Below are 24,352 nucleotides of genomic sequence, written 5' to 3'. Positions count from 1 at the left end.
GGAATAAATACTCAGTCACGTCTACCTGAAGCAAGTAATGAGGTCTCTGTAAATGTAGCCTATTGGGAAGGCTGTGCTGCAGCTGGTGCATGTTGGGATGTGTCCTTGCCACTCCAGCATAGCTGTAACGCATTTGCACTTCAAAAAGACTCATTCAAACTTGCTTTCTAGTAGGCAACCACCATGTCATAATGAAAGATGATGTTCAAACACTTTATGCTGGGTTTGTTTGGATACATGACGCTTTGACATGTGTTACAGCCAAAGCGTTCTACTTCTGACAGTCAAACGCTGTAGTTAAATCAAACTAGAGCATCATAAATAGTCAGCAAATAATCCAAAGGTGTTTACAGGCTATCCGAGAGTTTGTTCTTATTAAAATTCGTATTCAATCCAAGAGTGGTGTTTTTCCTTATTGATCACCAAAATACAAAGTGTACGAAATACCTTAAACGGTCACTTGGCTCTTATGTATATGGGCTGAACAACCATGAGTGACAATTCATATAGGCCTGCTGAAGTAAATAATTATAATGAAAACAATGATGCATTCGATATATTAACCCAATAGTCATATAGGTCTGATAATGACACTGCTTTAGTGAAGACTAAGCCACCATAATTGTTATTTTGCAATAATATTAAATTACTCGAAAAAAATAAGTTTCCATGAATTTGTCCATTGATTTGTTTTGACGACATTTAGAGAAGTCACACGTAGAAAATGTTATTCGACAATTGCCAGTCATCTACGGTGCATTTCCATTTAGCCATCTTTGTGTCGCAATAGCTGTCTTTTATCGGTGCAATAAAATACATACAATTCATTCATCAATTAAATTGTAGGTGAACATACAGGCCTATTTAGGACGAAAGTGACAAATATGGTGATTGAAAATAATTGAAATGTTAACTAGGCGGCTATTTCAGTGGCTGATTGACTGATGTGGAATATACAGCTCTGATATCATTACAGATGAGACAGTTCTTTCAAGGTATGATTTCAACGCTCTTGATTGATTACAATTGTAACACTTCAGAGCTCTTATATTTGCAAAAAACTATAGTGTCGAAAAATAATGAGGTGATCGAAGTGTTCCCATTACACATTTAGGCCAATGGCACGGTTTCATGTCTACGGTAGCCCTATAAGGCCCGAACAGATATAATGCAATAATTTAGTAATGTTTGTCATATTCTAATATTTATAATGTGCCAACGTATCGCTACGGTCCGTGCCATGGTGAAACGTGCACTCCTGTAGATCGGAAACAAGTGGATGGTTAAACTTGCCAGACAACCACAAAAGTAAGGCGAAGCAATTCCGGCATTTGTGTCCTGCAAATAAACATTAATAGTTGAATGTCTATTTTGCAAGCAGTAGGCATTTAAAGATTAAATGTGAAGTGGAACGTTACAGTTACACGGTGACAACGTGCCCAACGTAGCTACATTCAAATGATTCGTTAATGACCCTTTTTTCGAAAACACAATTTCCATCAACATTTGTCGCAATAAAGAAAGTTATACAAAACTAAATTCACCCTGTGGAACGAATAAAAATGTGTCCGATCTTTAGAAGGTTTCTCCTGTATCTGCCGCTTCTATAAGACGTAATGGTTTTTTTTGCGACATTGCTTTTGTCGAATAAACCTGTGTCAATGGAAACAGGTCTAATGTAGGCTACATTCACTTTTTAGGTAACAAGACCAACAAATAATGAACATTGTAGGTATCAAAAATATAAAGAGGTAGGCTTACTGATTTCTATAATTCCATGTAAAATTAGGCTATGGCGTACTTTGATAATTGATTCATCTGGGTGGTTAATAAAAGCCCTAAACAGTTACAATACCTTCAATGGATAAGCAGTGTAAATAAGCAAACTAATCTTAGAAAAACGCTCCAGATCATACGTTAAATGTTACAATTTTTCATTAACTCTGGTTCCACTCTCCAAAGTATCATTTATTCACCAGGTATTATTATACCTTGAAAGGTCAGTGGAATCTGCGTGGGTAGCTGGACAGGTAGGATGACTGACAGTGAAGGTGAACAGGTGGTCACGTGTCAGGTGACAGAGGAATGGATGAGACTGAGGCAGGAATCCCTTTAACCATAAAGTGGTATATTTACTGAGTAGTCTGTTCTTCATCACAAAGGAAACAACATGTATCCAATCAAATTCATAATCAAAGATCAAATCATATCATTCATTATTAACATAATTTAGGGAATTCAGCAGTCAAGTTCATTAAGAAGTCAATAGTAATCATCCGCGAGTCATTTAGGCTCGTAACTATTTATCATAAATTATGAAAGAATACAAACAGTTAATGGTGATACAATCTATAATCCCCATTATCAAAGTCAATCAGTTAGCAAACAATGACGTTTCTCATTTCACTCTTTCAATTGTCTTCATGTGTACATATAATTAATTTCAATACACATGAACCGTATCGATTGCATAATTGGCCTATGAGGATCCGTAGGTCCGTGATCATTGACAATTCACATTACATAATATGTTTGAAGCTGCGCTCCAAGATGCAATAACTATTAACAATAATTCAGATGAAAGGCAACATAGTCGGTGGACTTACGTGGATTCATGGACGCACAGAACTTCTGGATCAGATGGAGTTAAGGAAGAGAAAGCAGCGAGATCAGGCGATGGCAATTTCCTCCTTTTATGGAGTTGAGATCTGTCGGACATTTCCACCTGACCTAATTAAAGCGCCCCTGGCCCAGCTGAGTAAATGGCAATGAATTAAAGGGTTATTCCACCAACTCCATGGGCCTTTTCTACAGCCTGTATGGCACAAGAACTTTAACCATTCGCGTTTCAATGTGGAGAAGGCTGATGCTGATGGGATGTATCGACTTGCTATTACAAACACGGACCCAACAGATGAAGCCGTTTACTATTGTGCAGTGAGAACAGCCTATGAAGTCAACTTTATCACTGGGACTCTTTTACTATTGAAAGGTAATCATAGTATCTAAATACTATTAACATTAGTACATTTACATGTTATTCACACAGCTCGCATTGTACCCACTGTGTAGTGTGAATTGTTTGAATGCCAGTAGTAGCATATGTGTTATTACAAAATAAAAACCCTCATTAATGTGTAGAATTAGCTGACAAAACTGAACTCTTAGAATCTTTGAAGCACGTGATATATTAGAGAATCGAAACATGGATCCCATTTAGGTAAGAATCACCAAAGGTCACACTATCATACCGTGGTGCAGAGGCCAGTGTCTGACCCAGTCCATCCAGGACACTCTGTGACTCTGCAGTGTACAGTACTCTCTGAGACCTGTACAGGAGAACACAGTGTGTGCTGGTTCAGAGCCAGATCAGGAGAATCCCATCCAGGATTCATTAACACCTCTTGTTCCAAGAGCCCTGAAACTCCCTCTCCTACACATAGCTGTGTCTACAGCCTCTCCAAGAACAACCTCAGCCCCTCTGATGCTGGGACTTACTACTGTGCTGTGGCCACATGTGGTGAGATCCTGGTCGGCAACGGAACAAAACTGGATGCCAAATGTACCTCATGTGGCCGCGATGTCATCGTTCTGGCTCATTTTTCAAAATAAAAGCCTGAAACTATGAAGACTGTTGACACCTTGAGGAAGCGATAGGAAAATGAATCTGGTTCAAATCCCTTTAAATCCAGCAAAGGTAGGCTATGGAACATGGAAAAATAGAAGCCACTTCCTGTTTTGATTTTCCTCAGGGTTTCGCCTGCAATATCAGTTCTGTTATACTCACAGACAATATTTTGACAGTTTTGGAAACTTTAGTGTTTTCTATCCAATACTAATAAAAATATGCATATCTTAGCAACTGAGACTGAGGAGCTGGCCGTTTACAATGGGCACCTTTTCATCCAAGCTACTCAATACTGCCCCTGCAGCCATATGAAGTTAAACAGGCGCACTTCAATTCCGGTCCAAAAATGACAGCACATAAAAACAATAACGTGCCAAAAACACAGAACATAGCAAAAGTATGGAGCCTGACTATCCACATAACAAACAATTACACACAAAGACATGGAGAACAGAGGACTAAATACATGCAGTGTGATTGTGGAATGAAAATCAGGTGTGTAATGGAACAAGACAAAACAAATGGACATATGAGAAATGGAGCAGCGATGGCTAGAAAGCCGGTGATGCCGATCGCCACCCGAACAAGGAGTGGAGCCGACTTCGGTTGAAGTCGTGACATTGATGTACAAGTACACCTCCTGGATAGGACACTTAACCCAATCCATCTCCTTTATATTGAGTGCCAAGCAGAGAGGCATTCATTCCCATGTTTAGAGTAATTCACATGACTCATTCGGGGATCCAACCCTCAACCTTCTAATCTCACGGTAGACAATAAACACAAGGCCACTGAGTTGGCTCATGGTTAAACAGTATGTCTAAACTAAAGGCTGACATACAAGATATATGATACAAGAGAAGTATATATAATCACCAAGGAAGTCTAAAAAAGCAATACAATCAAAGACTAAGATTAAAGGCCAAGCAAAAAAGATAGGTATTCCTGCATGATTTAAAGACCTCAATGGTTTCTGGCCCTCAACCTCACATGACAAGCCATTCCATAACAGTGGTGCTCTGACAGAGAACACTCCTAGAAGAACAAGTTTATTCTATGATACATTATAGTATCAGCAAGGCTAAAATGTCATGACTGTCTGGATACATTATATACATATATACTAATAAGAGTTTATTGACCAAAATAGACCCATTCCTCTGCACATGAACAAAGTTCAGTCCCAGTCTGAACACCTGACATCAGAGTACACAGTCTCCTGTGGTGTCTCTCTTCTTTCTTCCTCTTTTAGTTTTCCTCTCAGATAAATTCAATGCAGCATAGTTCACGTAACTCCATCTTGATCCTGTGAACCTTCATGTTTTTTTATAAATACAATGGGGCAAAAAAGTATTTAGTCAGCCACCAATTGTGCAAGTTCTCCCACTTAAAAAGATGAAAGAGGCCTGTAATTTTCATCATAGGTACACTTCAACTAGGGGCTCTTTGGCGGGTTGCTGTGGAGGGTGCCGGGCAGTTGACCGGGGTAGGGGTAGCCATGTGGAAAGCATGGCCAGCCGTAGAGAAATCCTTATTGAAATTCTCAATTATAGTGGATTTATCGGTGGTGACAGTGTTTCCTAGCCTCAGTGGGCAGCTGGGAGGAGGTGCTCTTATTCTCCATGGAACTTTTTTGAGTTAGTACTTTTTTGAGTTAGTACTACAGGATGCAAATTTCTGTTTGAAAAAGCTTGCCTTAGCTTTTCTAACTGCCTGTGTATATTTGTTCCTAACTTCCCTGAAAAGTTGCATATCACGGGGGCTATTCGATGCTAATGCAGAACGCCTGTTAAGGGATTTTTTTTAATCAATAATGACTAATTATGTATACATTTCAATCAGGACTGACTAATCAGAATACTATTATGTTACTCTATAGATGTATGAATTTTCTTTTAATCCTAGTACTGAATATAATGTGTGTAAATATAATCAAGAATTAGAACAATGACTGTCTTGTTCCTTGGTAGAAATGAATGAACTTATCGTCAGACTGGCTAGAATGCTTATCTACACAGGCAGCCCTTGGCTCGGTCATAAATTATCCAAATTAGGAGAGACGATGTTGGAAGGCTTGAGAACTATACAGCCATTGTACTGGAGTGGACATGAGATGGGACAGTTCGAAAACTAATGACGTCATTTTCAGTTTATAACCTGTTGTAAAATGTTTCATGTTCAGTACTCTCGAGAATAAACGCTGCTGTGTCACGTTCTGACCTTTATTTCCTGTGTTTTGTATTTAGTTAGTATGGTCAGGGCGTGAGTTGGGTGGGCAGTCTATGTTTGTTTTTCTATGATTTGGGTATTTCTATGTTTCGGCCTAGTATGGTTCTCAATCAGAGGCAGGTGTCATTAGTTGTCTCTGATTGAGAATCATACTTAGGTCGCCTGGGTTTCACTGTGTGTTTGTGGGTGATTGTTCCTGTCTCTGTCTTTGTACCAGATAGGACTGTTTTGAGTTTGCACATTTCTTGTTTTTTGTAGTCAGTTGTTCATGTGTACCTTAAACGTATTAAAAAGAACCATGGACACTTACCACGCCGCGTATTGGTCCTCTGATCCGTTTCGCCTCTCCTCTTCAGAAGAAGAGGAGGAAATTCATTACATGCTGATTGATTTTGAGACTGGTCTCTGTCCATTTTATGCAAATAAGAGTCTTACAAGTTCTTAGGAGTGAACAGAGTGTTGCATTTAATTGGGTATTAAAACATGTAGGAATTTAAGTCCAGTAACAATTGGTCCTTCGAAACCGGGATCTAAAATACCCGTCTCTGTCATCTGACTGTTGTATGCCGAAAATCGTGCACGAGCGGGTCTGGTCCCGTTATTTAAGACCTGGCCTCTGAGTTGAGGTTAAAGACCAGACCGGTGTACACCCCAGACCGACAGGGACGGTGTCACGTTCTGACCTTTATTTTCTGTGTTTTGTGTTTAGTTAGTATGGTCAGGGCGTGAGTTGGGTGGGTAGTCTATGTTTGTTTGTCTAGGTTTTGGGAATTTCTATGTTTCGGCCTAGTATGGTTCTCAATCAGAGGCAGGTGTCATTAGTTGTCTCTGATTGAGAATCATACTTAGGTGGCCTGGGTTTCACTGTGTGTTTGTGGGTGATTGTTTCCTGTCTCTGTGTGTGCACCAGATAGGACTGTAATTTGAGTTTTCACATTTTCTTGTTTTGTTAGTTTGTTCATGTGTACCTTAAAGCATTAAAGAAGTACCATGGAAAATTACCACGCCGCGTATTGGTCCTCTGATCCGTTTCGCCTCTCCTCTTCGGAAGAAGAGGAGGAAACTCATTACAGAATCACCCACCACAATCGGACCAAGCGGCGTGGTAAAGGACAGCGACGACAGCAGCAGCAGCAGCAACAACAGCGGCAAGCATCAGAGCTGAATCTGGACTACACAACTTGGGAGGAGATAGATAGGTGGGCGGTCGACCCAGGGAGAGTGCCGGAGCCCGCCTGGGATTCGATGGAGCAATGCAAGGAAGGTTACAGGAGAATGAGGTTGGCGAAGCCAGCACGGCAGTGCGACAGGTACGAGAGGCAGCCCCAAATTTTTTTTTTTTGGGGGGCACACGAGGTGTGATACTAAGCCAGGTAGCAGACCTGAGCTCACTCCTCGTGCTTATTATGAGCAGCGCATTACTGGTCAGGCACCGTGTTATGCGGTTGAGCGCACGGTGTCGCCAGTGCGTGTCCATAGCCCGGTGCGCTATAGGGCAGCCCCCGAGAGTGCCATGCGAGTGTGGGCATTGAGCCAGGGCGTATGGTGCCTGCTCAGCGGGTCTGGTCGCCGGTACGCAGTCTTGGTCCAGGTTATCCTGCGCCGGCTCTGCGTGCTGTGTCTCCGGGGCGCTGGGAGGGTGCAGTGCGTCCTCTGCCTGCGCTCCGCTCGTACCGGGCAACTGTGGGAGTGGAGCCTAGGGGAGAGGTGCGTGTAGTAAGCACTAGATCTCCCGTGCTTACCCACAGCCCGGTTCAACCTGTGCCTGCACTCTTGAGGGTCCGGGCTCGAGTAGTTGTCCAGCCTGGGGAAATGGTGCCAAGGTTGCGCACCAGAGCTCCAGTGCTCCCCCACAGCCCGGTCTTTCAGGCTCCTCCTAACACCAAGCCTCCTGAAAGTCTCCCCAGCCTGGTAGTTCCTGTGGCAGCCCCACGCACCAGGCTGTCTCTCAGTCTTCTCCCTGCAGGTGCTCCCGCCTGTCCGGCGCCGCTGCCGGAGCGTTCCGCCTGTCCGGCGCCGCTGCCGGAGCCTCCCGCCTGTCCGGCGCCGCTGCCGGAGCCTCCCGCCTGTCCGGCGCCGCTGCCGGAGCCTCCCGCCTGTCCGGAGCCTCCCGCCTGTCCGGCGCCGCTGCCGGAGCCTCCCGCCTGTCCGGCGCCACTGCCGGAGCCTCCCGCCTGTCCGGCGCCGCTGCCGGAGCCTCCCGCCTGTCCGGCGCCGCTGCTGGAGCGTCCCGCCTGTCCGGCGCCGCTGCCTCCTGTAGCAGCTCCACGCACCAGGCTGTCTCTCTGTTTCCTCTCTGCAGGTGCTCCCGCCTGTCCGGCGCCGCTGCCGGAGCCTCCCGCCTGTCCGGCGCCGCTGCGGAGCCTCCCGCCTGTCCGGCGCCGCTGCCGGAGCCTCCCGCCTGTCCGGCGCTGCTGCCGGAGCGTCCCGCCTGTCCGGCGCCGCTGCTGGAGCGTCCCGCCTGTCTGGCGCCGCTGCCGGAGCCTCCCGCCTGTCCGGCGCCGCTGCCGGAGCCTCCCGCCTGTCCGGCGCCGCTGCCGGAGCCTCCCGCCTGTCCGGCGCCGCTGCCGGAGCCTCCCGCCTGTCCGGAGCCTCCCGCCTGTCCGGCGCCGCTGCCGGAGCCTCTCGCCTGTCCGGCGCCGCTGCCGGAGCCTCCCGCCTGTCCGGCGCTGCTGCCGGAGCCTCCCGCCTGTCCGGCGCTGCTGCCGGAGCCTCCCGCCTGTCCGGCGCTGCTGCCGGAGCCTCCCGCCTGTCCGGCGCTGCTGCCGGAGCGTCCCGCCTGTCCGGCGCCGCTGCTGGAGCGTCCCGCCTGTCTGGCGCCGCTGCCGGAGCGTCCCGCCTGTCTGGCGCCGCTGCCGGAGCGTCCCTCCTGTCCGGCGCCGCTGCCGGAGCCTCCCGCCTGTCCGGCACCGCTGCCGGAGCCCCTCAGCCCAGAGGCGCCAGAGCCCCTCAGCCCAGAGGCGCCAGAGCCCCTCAGCCCAGAGGCGCCAGAGCCCCTGTCCCTCTGTCCAGAGCCCCTGTCCCTCTGGCCAGAACCCCTGTCCCTCTGTCTAGAGCCCCTGTCCCTCTGTTTAGAGCCCCTGTCCCTCTGTCCAGAGCCCCTGTCCCTCTGTCCAGAGCTTCTGCCCCTCTGTCCCGAGCTGCCCCTCTGTCCAGTGGGGTCATTGAGAGGGGTTGCCATGGTGAGAAAGCCACGGAGGCGGAGGCCACGGAGGCGGAAAATAAGGCGGACAAAGACAAGGGTGAAGTGGGGTCCGCGTCCCGCGCCAGAACCGCCACCGCGGACAGACGCCCACCCAGACCCTCCCCTATAGGTCAAGGTTTTGCGGCCGGAGTCCGCACCTTTGGGGGGGGGGTACTGTCACGTTCTGACCTTTATTTTCTGTGTTTTGTGTTTAGTTAGTATGGTCAGGGCGTGAGTTGGGTGGGTAGTCTATGTTTGTTTGTCTAGGTTTTGGGAATTTCTATGTTTCGGCCTAGTATGGTTCTCAATCAGAGGCAGGTGTCATTAGTTGTCTCTGATTGAGAATCATACTTAGGTGGCCTGGGTTTCACTGTGTGTTTGTGGGTGATTGTTTCCTGTCTCTGTGTGTGCACCAGATAGGACTGTAATTTGAGTTTTCACATTTTCTTGTTTTGTTAGTTTGTTCATGTGTACCTTAAAGCATTAAAGAAGTACCATGGAAAATTACCACGCCGCGTATTGGTCCTCTGATCCGTTTCGCCTCTCCTCTTCGGAAGAAGAGGAGGAAACTCATTACAGACGGTGACTGGATCCAACGAACATTGATTTTTTTCCAGTCGGCGACAAAGTCAGTAGCCTATATTCTCGATTCTGGGCGGAATGATTTAAGTTGATTTGATGTTCTAAAAGGTTTTGAATTTATCAAGAATAGGAGCTTTGCTATTCCAAACAGATCCAATGACTTGTGTATGACCGATATACACTGGGTTTTTTATAACCCTGGCAGGTTCAAGATAACCTGGGGTACCGTGCACACCATAAATAAACTAGCTTGATAGATCCGGGTGCCTTGGAGGCCAGAGGCGTTATTAAGACGGGACATGCAGTCCAAATGAGGAAGAGAGGGAAACCAAAATCTAGAGGAATGGGATAAAAGCCAAATCTATAGACAAGAGGATCCAGGAGGGAAGCCTAATATAGCGAAGTGAGACAAGATATCGGTGTACTTTAAAAGTCCTATGAGGCAATATGAAATAGGAGGTTAACTAGGGATTTACGACCCCTGGGTAATGGCTTATAGTTGTAAGGGTGAGACATGGTATCTGATCGAGAGTCAAAGCTATAGACAACGTTTCCACAAAGGAGAAAACGAAGGAGAGAATACACACCATAAACAAACTAGCTTGATAGATCCGGGTGCCTAAAATAGTGGTAAAATATCCTTGTCTCATCGCGCACCAGCGACTCCTGTGGCGGGCCGGGCGCAGTGCGCGCTAACCAAGGTTGCCAGGTGCACGGTGTTTCCTCCGACACATTGGTGCGGTTGGCTTCCGGGTTGGATGGCGCTGTGTTAAGAAGCAGTGCGGCTTGGTTGGGTTGTGTATCGGAGGACGCATGACTTTCAACCTTTGTCTCTCCCGAGCCCGTACGGGAGTTGTAGCAATGAGACAAGATAGTAGCTACTAAAACAATTGGATACCACGAAATTGGGGAGGAAAAGGGGTGAAAAAAAATAAGAAAAATAAAATAAAATCACTAACCAGAACAGTAATGGACAAGGCATATTTATATTAGAGAGAGGCATGTGTAGCCAAGTGAACATATGGGTCCAATGAGTGGTTGGGCTGGCTGGGGACACGGCGATTCAGACAGTTAGCAGGCTAACAACCTAACAGTTAGTAGGCCGGAGCAAAACAAGCTAGCAGCTAGTAGACCAGGGCAAGCTAGCAGCTAGCAGTTAGCAGGTTAGCAAGCAAGCAGTTAGCATGGGCTAGCAGTTAGCAGACCGGGTTAGCAAGCAAGCAGTTAGCAAGGGCTAGCAGTTAGCAGACCGGGCAGGCAAGCAAGCAGTTAGCAGACCAGGGCTTGGCAGTGTAGCAGTTAGCAGACCGGGTTAGCAAGCAAGCAGATAGCGGGGGCTAGAAAGTTAGCCTTTGGGGGGACGTCGCGATGGGGGTAAGTCTGTTTTTGCCTCTTAGTAGGGTTCCAAGAAGCTCCAGGTAGCTAGCAGGCCGATATTTTGGCCCAGGAGTATGCTTCGGTGGTAGCACAGGAGCCCTAGACACAGGAGTCTAACCAGACACCCAGGTATTTGTAGTTGTCCACGTATTCTAAGTCAGAGCCGTCCAGAGTAGTGATGCTGGACGGGCGAGCAGGTGCGGGCAGTGATCGATTGAATAGCATGCATTTAGTTTTACTTGCGTTTAAGAGCAGTTGGAGGCCACGGAAGGAGAGTTGTATGTATTAGAAGGTAATGAGAAGTTATTAATGGTCTTTAGTTCAGGGATCTTACATCTTCATATGTTTTTTATGTGTCTGTGTGGTTTTAACATTCATGTGCATTTAAGAAAGTTTTGTTTCAGGTTGTTTTATATGAAACCATAAATGTACCGTTTAGGTAAGAGTCACCAGATGTCTGATTACAAGACCGTGGTACAGAGGTCAGTGTCTAACCCATTCCACCCAGGAGTGCACAGGTCTCTCTGAGACCTGTACAGGAGAACACAGTGTGTACTGGTTCAGAGCGAGATCAGGAGAATCTCATCCAGGAGTCATTTACACCCCTGGGAACAGGAGTGATGAGTGTAAGAAGAGCCCTAAACTCCCTCTCCTACACATAGCTGTGTCTTCAGCCTCTCCAAGAACAACCTCAGCCCCTCTGATGCTGGGACTTACTACTGTGCTGTGGCCACACATGGTGAGATCCTTTTCAGTGACAGAACAAAACTGGATGTCATGGGTACTTTTTGACCGCAAAAGGTTGGACATAAGTTCCTGTTGTTCATTATTATTATTTTGTTATTAGATCATAAAAAGCTGTTTTCATTGTATTGTTATTGAGTTCCCCATGTATTTGTAGTTGGGATGGACTGTAATGCGCTGGTTCCAGTTCGTATTGGTCTGTGTGGAGCATTAATGCTGAATGCTGTTTTACTGTTCTTCATCCACTCAAGTCAAAAGGAAACAAATTATGAGTATTAAACTGGTGCTATAATTTGACATTTTTTGACTACATGAAACATTGAATTTTAAACAAAGCATCATGTTGGGAGACTATTCACAGTTGGACCATTTCGTTTTTAAAATAATGTAATTCCTATGTACACAATTTGGTTGGAAGAAATACTTACTTGTTTGAAAATTATCCTGTAGTCTAATAAATGTTTGTGATTTATTAGTGTCCTCAGCAACCAGTCTAGAGACAATAAGCTCAGAGCAGCTATTCAAAGAGTGTGAGCTGGTTACAAGTCAAGTGCTCTAATTTCCCGTTTATCTTTATATATCTCTGACATTGTGTCAGTGTCAACTTGCTCACACATTTCCAACATACTGTTATGCTGGCAGGCTACTGTTATGCTGGCACCATACCGTTATGCAGGCACCATATCGTTATGCAGGCACCATAGTGTTATGCAGGCACCATAGTGTTATGCAGGCACCATACCGTTATGCAGGCACCATAGTGTTATGCAGGCACCATAGTGTTATGCAGGCACCATAGTGTTATGCAGGCACCATAGTGTTATGCAGGCACCATATCGTTATGCAGGCACCATAGTGTTATGCAGGCACCCTAGTGTTATGCAGGCACCATAGTGTTATGCAGGCACCATACCGTTATGCAGGCACCATACCGTTATGCAGGCACCATACCATTATGCAGGCACCATTCTGTTATGCAGGCACCATATCGTTATGCAGGCACCATACCGTTATGCAGGCACCATAGTGTTATGCAGGCACCATAGTGTTATGCAGGCACCATATCGTTATGCAGGCACCATAGTGTTATGCAGGCACCATAGTGTTATGCAGGCACCATAGTGTTATGCAGGCACCATAGTGTTATGCAGGCACCATACCGTTATGCAGGCACCATAGTGTTATGCAGGCACCATAGTGTTATGCAGGCACCATAGTGTTATGCAGGCACCATAGTGTTATGCAGGCACCATATCGTTATGCAGGCACCATACCGTTATGCAGGCACCATAGTGTTATGCAGGCACCATAGTGTTATGCAGGCACCATAGTGTTATGCAGGCACCATACCGTTATGCAGGCACCATACCGTTATGCAGGCACCATTCTGTTATGCAGGCACCATTCTGGTATGCAGGTACCATACTGTTATGCAGACTCCATTCTTGGTACTTTTTTCTCTCATGTGCACTTTTACTAATCCAGCTGTGTCTGGATAAATCACACTATGTTGTTAATTTTATGATTTAAAAAAATATATTTTCTAATAATTTCAATTAACTCTGCAATGGAAACAGATGGCACATCTCAACAAATCTGTGATGCCATTCTCAGTGCTGACCAGTTGGGTCAACAGGTACAAATACTAGCTTACAAAAAAGTATGTGACAACTATTTTACTTCATGATCAACATCAAGTCTTTTGGACATTATTCACTTATCTTAGGAATTGTTTTTTTCTCCATGTTTCTGCCCAGGGATTCAGTGGTGACCGGCTCCAATACACTGGAGTGACCTTTACCACCAAGACAACTGGAACCAGGAGAAATAAATGAAAGAATTGGGGGAGTATCCTGTTGTTCAACTATTGGAAGTTGCAACATCACAGAAACAAGCAAATATTTTTTTACAGACATCGATCACAGTTTGTTTTCTATAGTTTAAAGGGGTGTAATTCCCAGAGTTGTGCTATTTTGTTTCTTTGATTATTTCAGAAATTAAGTGTAAATGCAAGTATGTTTAATGAGTAATCCATTTCAGAGAGAAGATCTTTGATGACAGTTGTGTAAATCAACCTTTGTACCATTATTAAAAGCTCCATTCTAAATAATGTGATGAATCAGACGATAAAGTTGGTTAGATGATTCGATATAGACCTACAGGTACCTAAATTCTGGTACATTATAGCTATAAACTGTCACGGATCTCTCCGGAACTTTCATTACGCACACCTGTCACCTATTCCCACTGATTAGTGCTTGCATAAGTGTGTCTTTGGTTTCCATTGGGCGGTCAATTATTGTTCAAATGTCCGTTGTTTCTTGTGAGTACCTGTTCTATGTGTGTTTTGGCTTTCGTGCCACGGTGGATTGCGCAGATGATTACGGGTCTCGTCCTGTGTGTTAATCATTGTGCGCTTGTGTTATTTATTCGAGGTACTCCTCACTCTTTTGTTTGGGTTTCTACCCTTTGTTTTCTTTTGTGTTTGTTTAGTCTTCGTCCCCATGCCTTTACACGGTATGCTGTAATTTGGGTACAATAAAAACCAGAGGTGGGACCAAGTCATTTTTTTACAAGTCACAAGTAAGTATGCAGTCTTAGCACTCAAGTCCCAAGTCAATACAGGCAAGACTCGAAACTTTGAGTTTCGAGTCCTAAGCAAGTCATAATGCACTCAAACACAATGTAATACCATTTAATATTTTTAACGAGTAATAGTATACTACATTTACGCAAATCCTGAATGCTTAAAAAATATATTTATTACTTTCCAAATAAACATATTTCCATGGAAATACATGGGTAGCCATGAGAAAGACTGCATCATAGCGATTGACTTTCGCAGTAGCATCAGCAGTAACATCAGGCAGGATTTAGGCTACAAACTGCCTAGCCAGTTGTAGCTCAATCTTGGGTGCAATGATCACGTTCCCGGACTGACTGACTGTGTGGAGGCTCATTGACTTAATGTTACTTAGCCTACATGCTATACAAGCAAAGTTATATATAGCTGTCGGCTATATTAGCCACGACTTACCGTTCTTTGTGCAGCTTCAAATGTCGAACCAAGTTGGAAGATGTTGCGTCTCCGTCTAATTTTCTTCCCGCATGTTTTGCCAGTTGCAATCTGTTTTTTGTTGACTATAGTATAGTCTTCATATCCGAAAATAATAATTTCCGACTGAATTCACCCACTGACATTCCTCTGCATTGCCACCTGCAACTTTTTCTCAGCTGGCACAATTTGATTGGCTGCTGTCCGATTCAAACTGTTATCCGTTAAATGAAGAGTTGATGTGCTGCATCATTAGCATAATTTTTTATAGTTGAGCTTGTGGAGAGTATCAAGTCAGTTCGAGTCAAAGGGCTAAAGTCCAAGTTAAGTCATGAATCATTGGTGTTAAAGTCAAAGTCGAGTTGCAAATCATATTTGTGACTCGAGTCTGACTTGGGTCCAAGTCATGTGACTCGAGTCCACACCTCTGATTTAAAAAAACGATTATGTATTCCTGCGCCTGTCTCCCAAATCTCTTCATTCCACTGTGACATAAACATGCTGTTGGAACTCAAGAAATACAGTAAAATGTAATTAACCTACATTATATACAATGTTTAATAATAATAATTATTATTATTATATTATGTTTAAGAAGGTATGCTATCTTATTGTTTGTTTCATGGGTTACAGTAAATATCACAACAATTCTACATTTTGGAAAAAGGATTAAAACAATCCAAATAGAACCATAATACAATTATACATTATTTCAAATAGAGAAAAATGACTTAAAATGGGGGCTGATCAACTCTAATTGTATTTGAAATACAGTTCAATTGCAACAAACTTTACTGTAGAAAAGTAATTAAGTAAGAAATCCTCGTCCGAGCCAGAACTGCTCATAGGTTCAATATTCAATAGCGGAAAGCAGCTTGATGTACAAGTACACCTCCTGGACAGGACACTTAACCCAATCAATCTCCTTTATACTGAGTGCCAAGCAGAGAGGCATCCAGTCCCATTTTTAGAGTAATTGGTGTGACTTGACCAGGGATCAAACCCTCAACCTTCTCTTCTCACGGTGGACAATAAGCACAAGGCAACTGAGTTGGCTCACAGTTAAACAGTATGTCTAAACAAAAGGCTGAGATACAAGAGATATGATACAAGAGAAGAATATAGAATCAATAAGGAAGTCTAAAATAACAATACAATCACAGATTAAGATTAAAGACCAAGCTAAAAAGGTAGATTTTCCGGCATGATTTAAAGACCTCAATGGTTTCTGGCCCTCTAACTCACAGGACAAGCCGCTCCATAACAGTGGTGCTCTGTTAGAGAACACTCCTAGAAGAACAAGCTTATTCTATGATACATTATAGTGTATCAAATGTCATGACTGTCTGAATACATTATAAACATCTTAACAAGAGTTTCTTGACCAAACTACATCCATTCCTCTGCACATAAACAATGTTCAGTCCCAGTCTGAACACCTGACATCAGAGTACACAGTCTCCTGTGGTGTCTCTCTCTTCTTTCTTCCTCTTTTAGTTTTCCTCTCAGATAAATTCAATGCAGCATAATTCAACGTAACTCAATCTTTATCCTGTGAATCATCATAATGTTTTTTTATTAATAAATGTAGTCATAATAATAATACTTGTCAGGTAACTGGAGTGTCTAGTATCATATTAAACATCTTCTACAAACAGGCCAAAATTATAACAATTGCATTTATATACCTGATCACATTCGGTGGTTGTGTTGTCATGTCCAAAATGCTGTGCAACACTCACAGTTAACAGGAATAAAAACAGCATCAACATAACAAAGGTCAAGATTGGTAGAAGACAGAGGCACAATAGTTGGTGACAAGTATTAGGTATTAATCTTTAAATGTTTTAGGTGTTCATCTACAGTTTGTAATACCAAAGAACTCACCTTGATAATGTTCACAAAATGTCTTTGTATTTCTGGTGAAGATGAGGATAATGATTACAATCACACAGAAAACCGATGTCACTCCCAGTCCAATGACAGTCTTTTCTACAGTTGCCACAACTTGGGGCATTTGACCAGAAGTGTGCTTGTACCAGTAGAGTCATTGGAAATAATCAATTGTCTCTGAGAAGAAACATGGAAGAGATACAGACTCTCCGAGCTGAGCTGCGGTCAGTGGAATTTGCAGAGGAACTTCTTCAGAGTGAATCAGGATGTAATGAATTTCCTCCTCTTCTTCCGAAGAGGAGAGGCGAAACGGATCAGAGGACCAATACGCGGCGTGGTAATTGTCCATGGTACTTTTTAATACATTAAGGTACACATGAACAAACTAACAAAAACAAGAAATGTGAAAACTCAAAAACAGTCCTATCTGGTGCACACACAGAGACAGGAACAATCACCCACCAACACACAGTGAAACCCAGGCCACCTAAGTATGATTCTCAATCAGAGACAACTAATGACACCTGCCTCTGATTGAGAACCATACTAGGCCGAAACATAGAAATTCCCAAAACCTAGACAAACAAACATAGACTGCCCACCCAACTCACGCCCTGACCATACTAACTAAATACAAAACACAGAAAATAAAGGTCAGAACGTGACACAGGACTACACAAAAATTGAAAGACATATTTTTTTCAGCTATGTTATCCATTCATTCAGACAATTTGTTTAAAATATATATATATCATATATATACATATACATTATAAATATTGTGATCTAATCTTTGCACTTGAATTTCCCACAAATATATTGCCACAAATATATTGCCATATATTTCCCACAAATATATATATATATTATTATAATTGCATCATACCGAATCTGAAGACATAGCTTTTCAATCAGACATCATTATATGATCAGTTTTAAATGTTTCTCTCCAGTAAGACAGTACATGGGACCGTTGGTTAAACTGGTACTTACAGATTTGACTGACTAACATCCAAACAAGGTTGATTCTGATCATCTCGATGTGTTGTCACAACAGTTGGTCTACAGTCCCCAAGTGAAATGACTAATGTGAAGCGAAATATAGGCTGGTTTCAATTCTAAGAATTACCTGATTGCTTGAAAAAAAATAAAGTTCAACATTTCCTGTTCCATTCCCAACCAATAAGCAGTTGGTGTAATCAAAAGACCAGTGATATGTATCTGGGACTATAGTTCTATAGTGCTTCAATTCAATTAAATTCAATTCAAGGGCTTTATTGGCATGGGAAACATGTGTTAACATTGCCAAAGCAAGTGAGGTAGACAACATACAAAGTGAATATATAAGGTGAAAAACAACAAAAATTAACAGTAAACATTACACATACAGAAGTTTCAAAACAGTAAAGACATTACAAATGTCATATTATATATATATATATACAATGTACAAATAGTTAAAGGACACAAGATAAAATAAATAAGCATAAATATGGGTTGTATTTACAATGGTGTTTGTTCTTCACTGGTTGCCCTTTTCTCATGGCAACAGGTCACAAATCTTGCTGCTGTGATGGCACACTGTGGAATTTCACCCAGTAGATATGGGACTTTTTCAAAATTGGATTTGTTTTCGAATTCTTTGTGGATCTGTGTGATCTGGGGGAAATATGTATCTCTAATATGGTCCTACATTGATTGGGCAGGAGGTTAGGAAGTGCAGCTCAGTTTCCACCTCATTTTGTGGGCAGTGAGCACATAGCCTGTCTTCTCTTGAGAGCCATGTCTGCCTACGGCGGCCTTTCTCAATAGCAAGGCTATGCTCACTGAGTCTGTACATAGTCAAAGCTTTCCTTAATTTTGGGTCAGTCACAGTGGTCAGGTATTCTGCCGCTGTGTACTCTCTGTGTAGGGCCAAATAGCATTCTAGTTTGCTCTGTTTTTTTGTTAATTCTTTCCAATGTGTTAAGTAATTATCTTTTTGTTTTCTCATGATTTGGTTGGGTCTTGCTTCTCTTACTATCTGTTGGCTGAATGCTTTAGGCCTACTAATTGATACCATAGCTATGTCATCTATCTCTATTTGACCATAATGCCTTTTGCATGGTTTACTAGGCCTACTTCTTAGCCCACCTATCTTAATTGCCTCTCCTCAGTAAGATCTTAGCATAATCTCTTATGTAAATTAACTTATTTAAGTGACATTATTGCCTTAAAGAAATATTATTTTAAAAAATATGAATTTATTTGGTGGCATAAAAATGATTCGGATAAAATGGTTTTACCTATAATTTGACACACTGCCATGCAATCTCCATAGACAAACATTGGCAGCAGAATGGCTTTACTGAAGAGCTCAGTCACATTCAACGTGGCACTGTCATAGAATGCCACCTTTCCAACAAGTCAGTTCATCAAGTTTCCGCCCTGCTAGAGCTGCCCCGGTCAAGTGTAAGCGCTGTTATTGTGAAGTGGAAACATCTAGGAGCAACAACGGCTCAGCCTGCAAAGTGATAGGCTACACAAGGTCATAGAACGGGACTGCCGAATACTGAAAAGCATAGCGCGTAAAAATCGTCTCTCCTTGGTTGCAACACTCACCTCTGAGTTCCAAACTGCCTCTGGAAGTAAAGCACAAGAACTGTTCAACGGGATCTTAATGAAATGGGTTTCCATGGTCTGCACAGTAAATTTGCTATATATTTCCAGCCTTTTAACTTGTCCTGTTTCATTGAATTGTTTTTATCATGCAAACATCTGACTGAAAATGCACTTGTTTCCCTTGTCGGTGTTTTAACTACAACACTGTGAAGTCCTATATCGAAGTGGTCTGGGATCTATAAGGTAGACTGGGTTGATTACCTGAAAGCTCTCAAGTGTCAGGCTAAACAGGCAGTAACCAGTGGACTGCTCAGGAACCCAACGTCTTAAAGGATACAAGCATTTACAAGCACTGCGCTACCCCCACAACAACATCTGTTAAATATGTGTTTGTGACCTATAAAATTTGATTTGATTAGATATTTATTTTTTACAACCAAATGTCTATTTTTGATGTAAATGGCATGTTATAGAAGGGTCCAGATACCTTTTTGTCATTTCAAATTTTTAGAAACTTACCTCAAATAGCAAATCACTTCCTCATTATTGTGTGGTACAGAGGCCCTGAAAAAACCCAAACAAAGGTTCCAAAAAACACCCAAATATGTCATTTTAGAAACGTCAAAGCTCTCAGTGTAGGGATGCAGGTCTTAAGATGTTGTACACATGAGATTGTGTAATTACAAAGTTTATCCACAATGTTATATTCCCTTTTGTGTGACTCGAAACATTTCCCCTATCCAGCTGTTCCAGTGTTCATGTAACCAGATGCCACAAGTAGCTGCCAAAATAAAGGAAACACCAACCAAATGTCTTAATAGGGCATTGGGCGAGTCACCAGAACAGCTTAAATGCGCCTTGACATGGATTCTACAAGTGTCTGGAACTTCCAGTGTGGAAGCACCCCATGCTTTCAACACACAATACAAGATGGCGTAGCAGTCGGATGTGTGTTTGTCTTGTCCCGTGAAAATAGTCTGTTTTTCGTTTTTTCGTACAATTGAAGTCAGAAGTTTACATACATTTAGGTTGGAGTCATTAAAACTCGTTTTTCAACCACTCCACAAATGTCTTGTTAACAAACTATAGTTTTGGCAAGTCGGTTAGGATATCTACTTTTTGCATGACACAAGTAATTTTTCCAACAATTGTTTACAGACAGATTACATACACTAAGTGGACTGTGCCTTTAAACAGCTTGGAAAATTCCTGAAAATTATGTCATGCTTTTTTAAGCTTCTGATAGGATAATTGACATCCTTTGAGTCAATTGGAGGTTTACTGTTTAAAGGCACAGTCAACTTAGTATATGTTAACTTCTGACCCACTGGAATTATGATACAGTGAATTATAAGTGAAATAATCTGTCTGTAAACAATTGTTGGAAAAATTACTTGTGTAAGGCACAATGTAAATGTCTTAATCAACTTGCCAAATCTAGCGTTTGTTAACAAGAAATTTATGGAGTGGATGAAAAACAAGTTTTAATGACTCCAACCTAAGTGAATGTATATATATAAAATATGAATATCATGGTGGACACCTAAGCCTTTGTACGCAATGCCCTGATACATTTAGTGCTCAAATCTCTGACAACTGAACAATGAGGTGGACACAAGGAATAGTGTTTGGTAATTTGTTATAGGCTGTTTTTAAGGACACGTAAATGTGGCTCATATGGCCAACATCCCTCATTTATTGATGGCGCTGGCTGTGCCAGGTTGGATCTGATTGCATATGGATGTCAATTAAATTTCTTATATGGCATATTGTTTTTATGAAGATTGTAAAATATTCACATGAAAATCTGTCACTAATTGGATGGAAACCTAGCTAAAGACACCCTAAAGACTCTGGCAAGTGGGCTAGTCCTGTGTCACTTTGATTATGCCTGCACATCATGGTTCACCAGCAGCCACAAACATCTAAGAATTATGCTTCCAGCCAAACAAACGTGTAAGAATTGTACCTGAACTCCCCTCTCATCTGGAGGTTGAGCATTTATTGTCTCTATCTCTGTAATGTGTCTGTTTCTATGTATTTGTAGATGTATTTACGTACAAAATGGGGACCACAATGGAAATAGGTCCCCGACTTTATTGTGCAATACACAAAACATGTTTTTATTTTCTTTACTGACAAATAAGGTCAATCAATCAATCAATCCAAACTGTGCAGCAGCCAATTGATGAATGGAAAGAGACATCTGAAACAAAACACCAAAAAGTTTAATGACATTCAGAGATTGTTAAGCAAAGCCTTCAATAATTGGTGAGTCTACAAGGTAGGGAGGGATGTATTTTCTGTTTGTCGAGAGATTGCCATAGTCTAGTTATTATGGTGTTGAAACTGAAAACCATGATAATGAAGTGCCCGAAGTCGGTAAGCTTTGTTTATTGGTTGTGTGGTGAATTGGCACATAAAGTTGTCAGTGGAAAATCCATTGCATATATTTTATATAATTATAAATACAGCATGGAAATGTTGAAAATCTGATTCCCTCTCGCTGATCATTGTTTGCAGCTGGCTCTGATCGTAGTGTAATGAAACAGGCAGGGAGAGTGAACACATCTGTGGTGGTCGGTGAACCCTCAACCTTCAGGCCCGTAGCCCTGCGTGGCATGGACTGTGCCACAAAAGCAAGCTAAAGTGGCAAAGTCAATATCCACATTTATAAACACAGTTATTGTTAATTGTGGTTGTAAACATTATTTTGAGTAAATTCTATAAGGGGAGAGTGTTCAGTCTATTTTACAGTAGAACAGGAGGGTCATTTGAAAATATTTTTTACTTTGGGGAGGGGGGTGCTTTTTTCTGACACTTTGATTTGGACCAGCCCCTCCCCCCAATAAATGTATATCTGTCCCTTAGATAACCAACCAGGTTGTTGGTGGGAAAATCTAACAGGAAGTGTAGCATGATTTAGTTTTCTCCAGCCTATCAGATAGGTCTGTGAGTATAGACTTGCCATTTTTGCATTTCATGGGCAGAGGACAACTGCACCAGACGTGTAAAAGCTACTCACCAAGATGATCGAAACTGGAGTGATTGTGGTACTTCTCAATTTGATGTGTAAGTGAAATTCCAAACTTTTTTCAATAATGAATGGCTTAATTCCTAGACCCTAGTTCTGGACTAAAACTATCCTTAATGGAGATTGTGAAAAGCATTCTAAATGGAGATGGCCTGATCTGTCTCTGGGAAAGCAGTCGCTTATCATGTATTATGTATCATGTATTATATGTAGTTCATTAAACTAATCTGAAATGTTAAAGGAAACATATGGATAAAAACTGTGGACATGTTTCACCTCAAACACAATTGAAGGTGTTACAGAAAAAAAATATTTACTGAAAAATATTTTCCCATTTAAGTTGATTGTTTCTTGTAAATGCATTGCATAATCACTTTATAACGTAGGCAATAGTTGTATTTTAATTGGCACGGTTATAAATGTGTTTTTACAGATGTGACACAATGCAATGATGTTCGGTATCAAACTCAAGTTCGGGAGGTTTGTCCTTGGGACCCAGTGACTCTACACTTATTATGCTCGTCGAAATGATCGGACCAAGGTGCAGCGTGTAGGCGTACATTTTGTCTTTATTAAAAATGAACACCTAAAAACAACAAAAGGAAAATGAACGTAACGTTTGGTAGGTTACACAGAGCTGAACAAAAACAACATCCCACAAAACTAAGGTGGCAAAACAGGCTACCTAAGTATGATTACCAATCAGAGACAACGAAAGACAGCTGTCCGTGATTGAGAACCATACCCGGCCAAAACATAGGAATAAAAAACATAGTGTTTCCCACCCGAGTCACAACCTGACCAACCAAACATAGAGAAAAAAAAGATCTCTACAGTCAGGGCGTGACAGACCGCTCCACCTCTGGCTCCTCCCACTTTGGTGGCATCTCTGGTGCGGGGACCCTCGTTGCCGACCCCGGACTGGGGACCCTCTCCGCGGGCCCCGGACTGGGGACCCTCGATGCGGGCCCTGGAATGAGGACCCTCGCTGCGGGTCCCGGACTGGGGACTCTCGCTGCAGGCCCCGGACTGGTGAACCCCGTTGCGGGCCTCTGACTGGAGACCATCGCTGGAGCCTCCGGACTGGAGACCGTCGCTGCAGGCTCCGGACTGACCCGTGGAGCAGGCACAAGATGAACTGGGCTGTGGGGGAGCACTGGAGATCTGGTGCTTCTCCTTGGCACCACTCTTCCATGCTGAATGCCCACTTTAGCCCGGCGTGTAGATGTAGCATATATTTTGCTTTATTACATTACAAAATGTACCATTGTATATTAAAACACATTTCACCCATAAAATATTGTTTCCATGTGAACCCAGTGCAGTCTCTCAAAGTTCCATTAACAATGTCATAATAAAATCATGAAAAACCATCATAGCCCATATTGCTTCCTGGTGGTGATCTGGGCACCCTTTCCAACCATGTACAGTGCCTTGCGAAAGTATTCGGCCCCCTTGAACTTTGCGACCTTTTGCCACATTTCAGGCTTCAAACATAAAGATATAAAACTGTATTTTTTTGTGAAGAATCAACAACAAGTGGGACACAATCATCAAGTGGAACGACATTTATTGGATATTTCAAACTTTTTAACAAATCAAAAACTGAAAAATTGGGCGTGCAAAATTATTCAGCCCCTTTACTTTCAGTGCAGCAAACTCTCTCCAGAAGTTCAGTGAGGATCTCTAAATGATCCAATGTTGACCTAAATGACTAATGATGATAAATACAATCCACCTGTGTGTAATCAAGTCTCCGTATAAATGCACCTGCACTGTGATAGTCTCAGAGGTCCGTTAAAAGCGCAGAGAGCATCCTGAAGAACAAGGAACACACCAGGCAGGTCCGAGATACTGTTGTGAAGAAGTTTAAAGCCGGATTTGGATACAAAAAGATTTCCCAAGCTTTAAACATCCCAAGGAGCACTGTGCAAGCGATAATATTGAAATGGAAGGAGTATCAGACCACTGCAAATCTACCAAGACCTGGCCGTCCCTCTAAACTTTCAGCTCATACAAGGAGAA

The 24,352-nt window shown here is 42.7% G+C and overlaps 1 protein-coding gene across 10 annotated transcripts in view; it reads right to left on the bottom strand.

The window, feature by feature from the left end:
* The window catches only part of LOC118381133 (NXPE family member 3-like), a 114,520-nt gene that overhangs the window by 5,547 nt on the left and 84,621 nt on the right, over positions 1–24,352 (bottom strand). Inside the window, exons 1-3 of one of the 10 annotated variants that reach the window (XM_052513104.1) lie at positions 14,782–15,083; positions 2,607–2,631; positions 1,992–2,110 (exon numbers count right to left, since the gene is read on the bottom strand). The exons of 3 other annotated variants lie outside the window; for them this stretch is intronic. Coding sequence is in view for 3 of the 7 variants with exons in the window: in XM_052513101.1 (XP_052369061.1) it covers positions 2,607–2,616 (10 nt within the window). In the remaining 4 variants the exon portion in view is untranslated. Of the gene's footprint in view, positions 1–1,991; positions 2,111–2,606; positions 2,755–14,781; positions 15,085–24,352 lie in introns of those variants that run through there. 6 more of the 10 variants (XM_052513108.1, XM_052513101.1, XM_052513099.1 and 3 more) reach the window with 6 other exon arrangements.

Source organism: Oncorhynchus keta, chromosome 4, assembly GCF_023373465.1.
Source record: "Oncorhynchus keta strain PuntledgeMale-10-30-2019 chromosome 4, Oket_V2, whole genome shotgun sequence".
Classification (NCBI taxonomy): Eukaryota; Metazoa; Chordata; class Actinopteri; order Salmoniformes; family Salmonidae; genus Oncorhynchus; species Oncorhynchus keta.
This window is presented reverse-complemented; position numbering and strand designations above follow the sequence as displayed.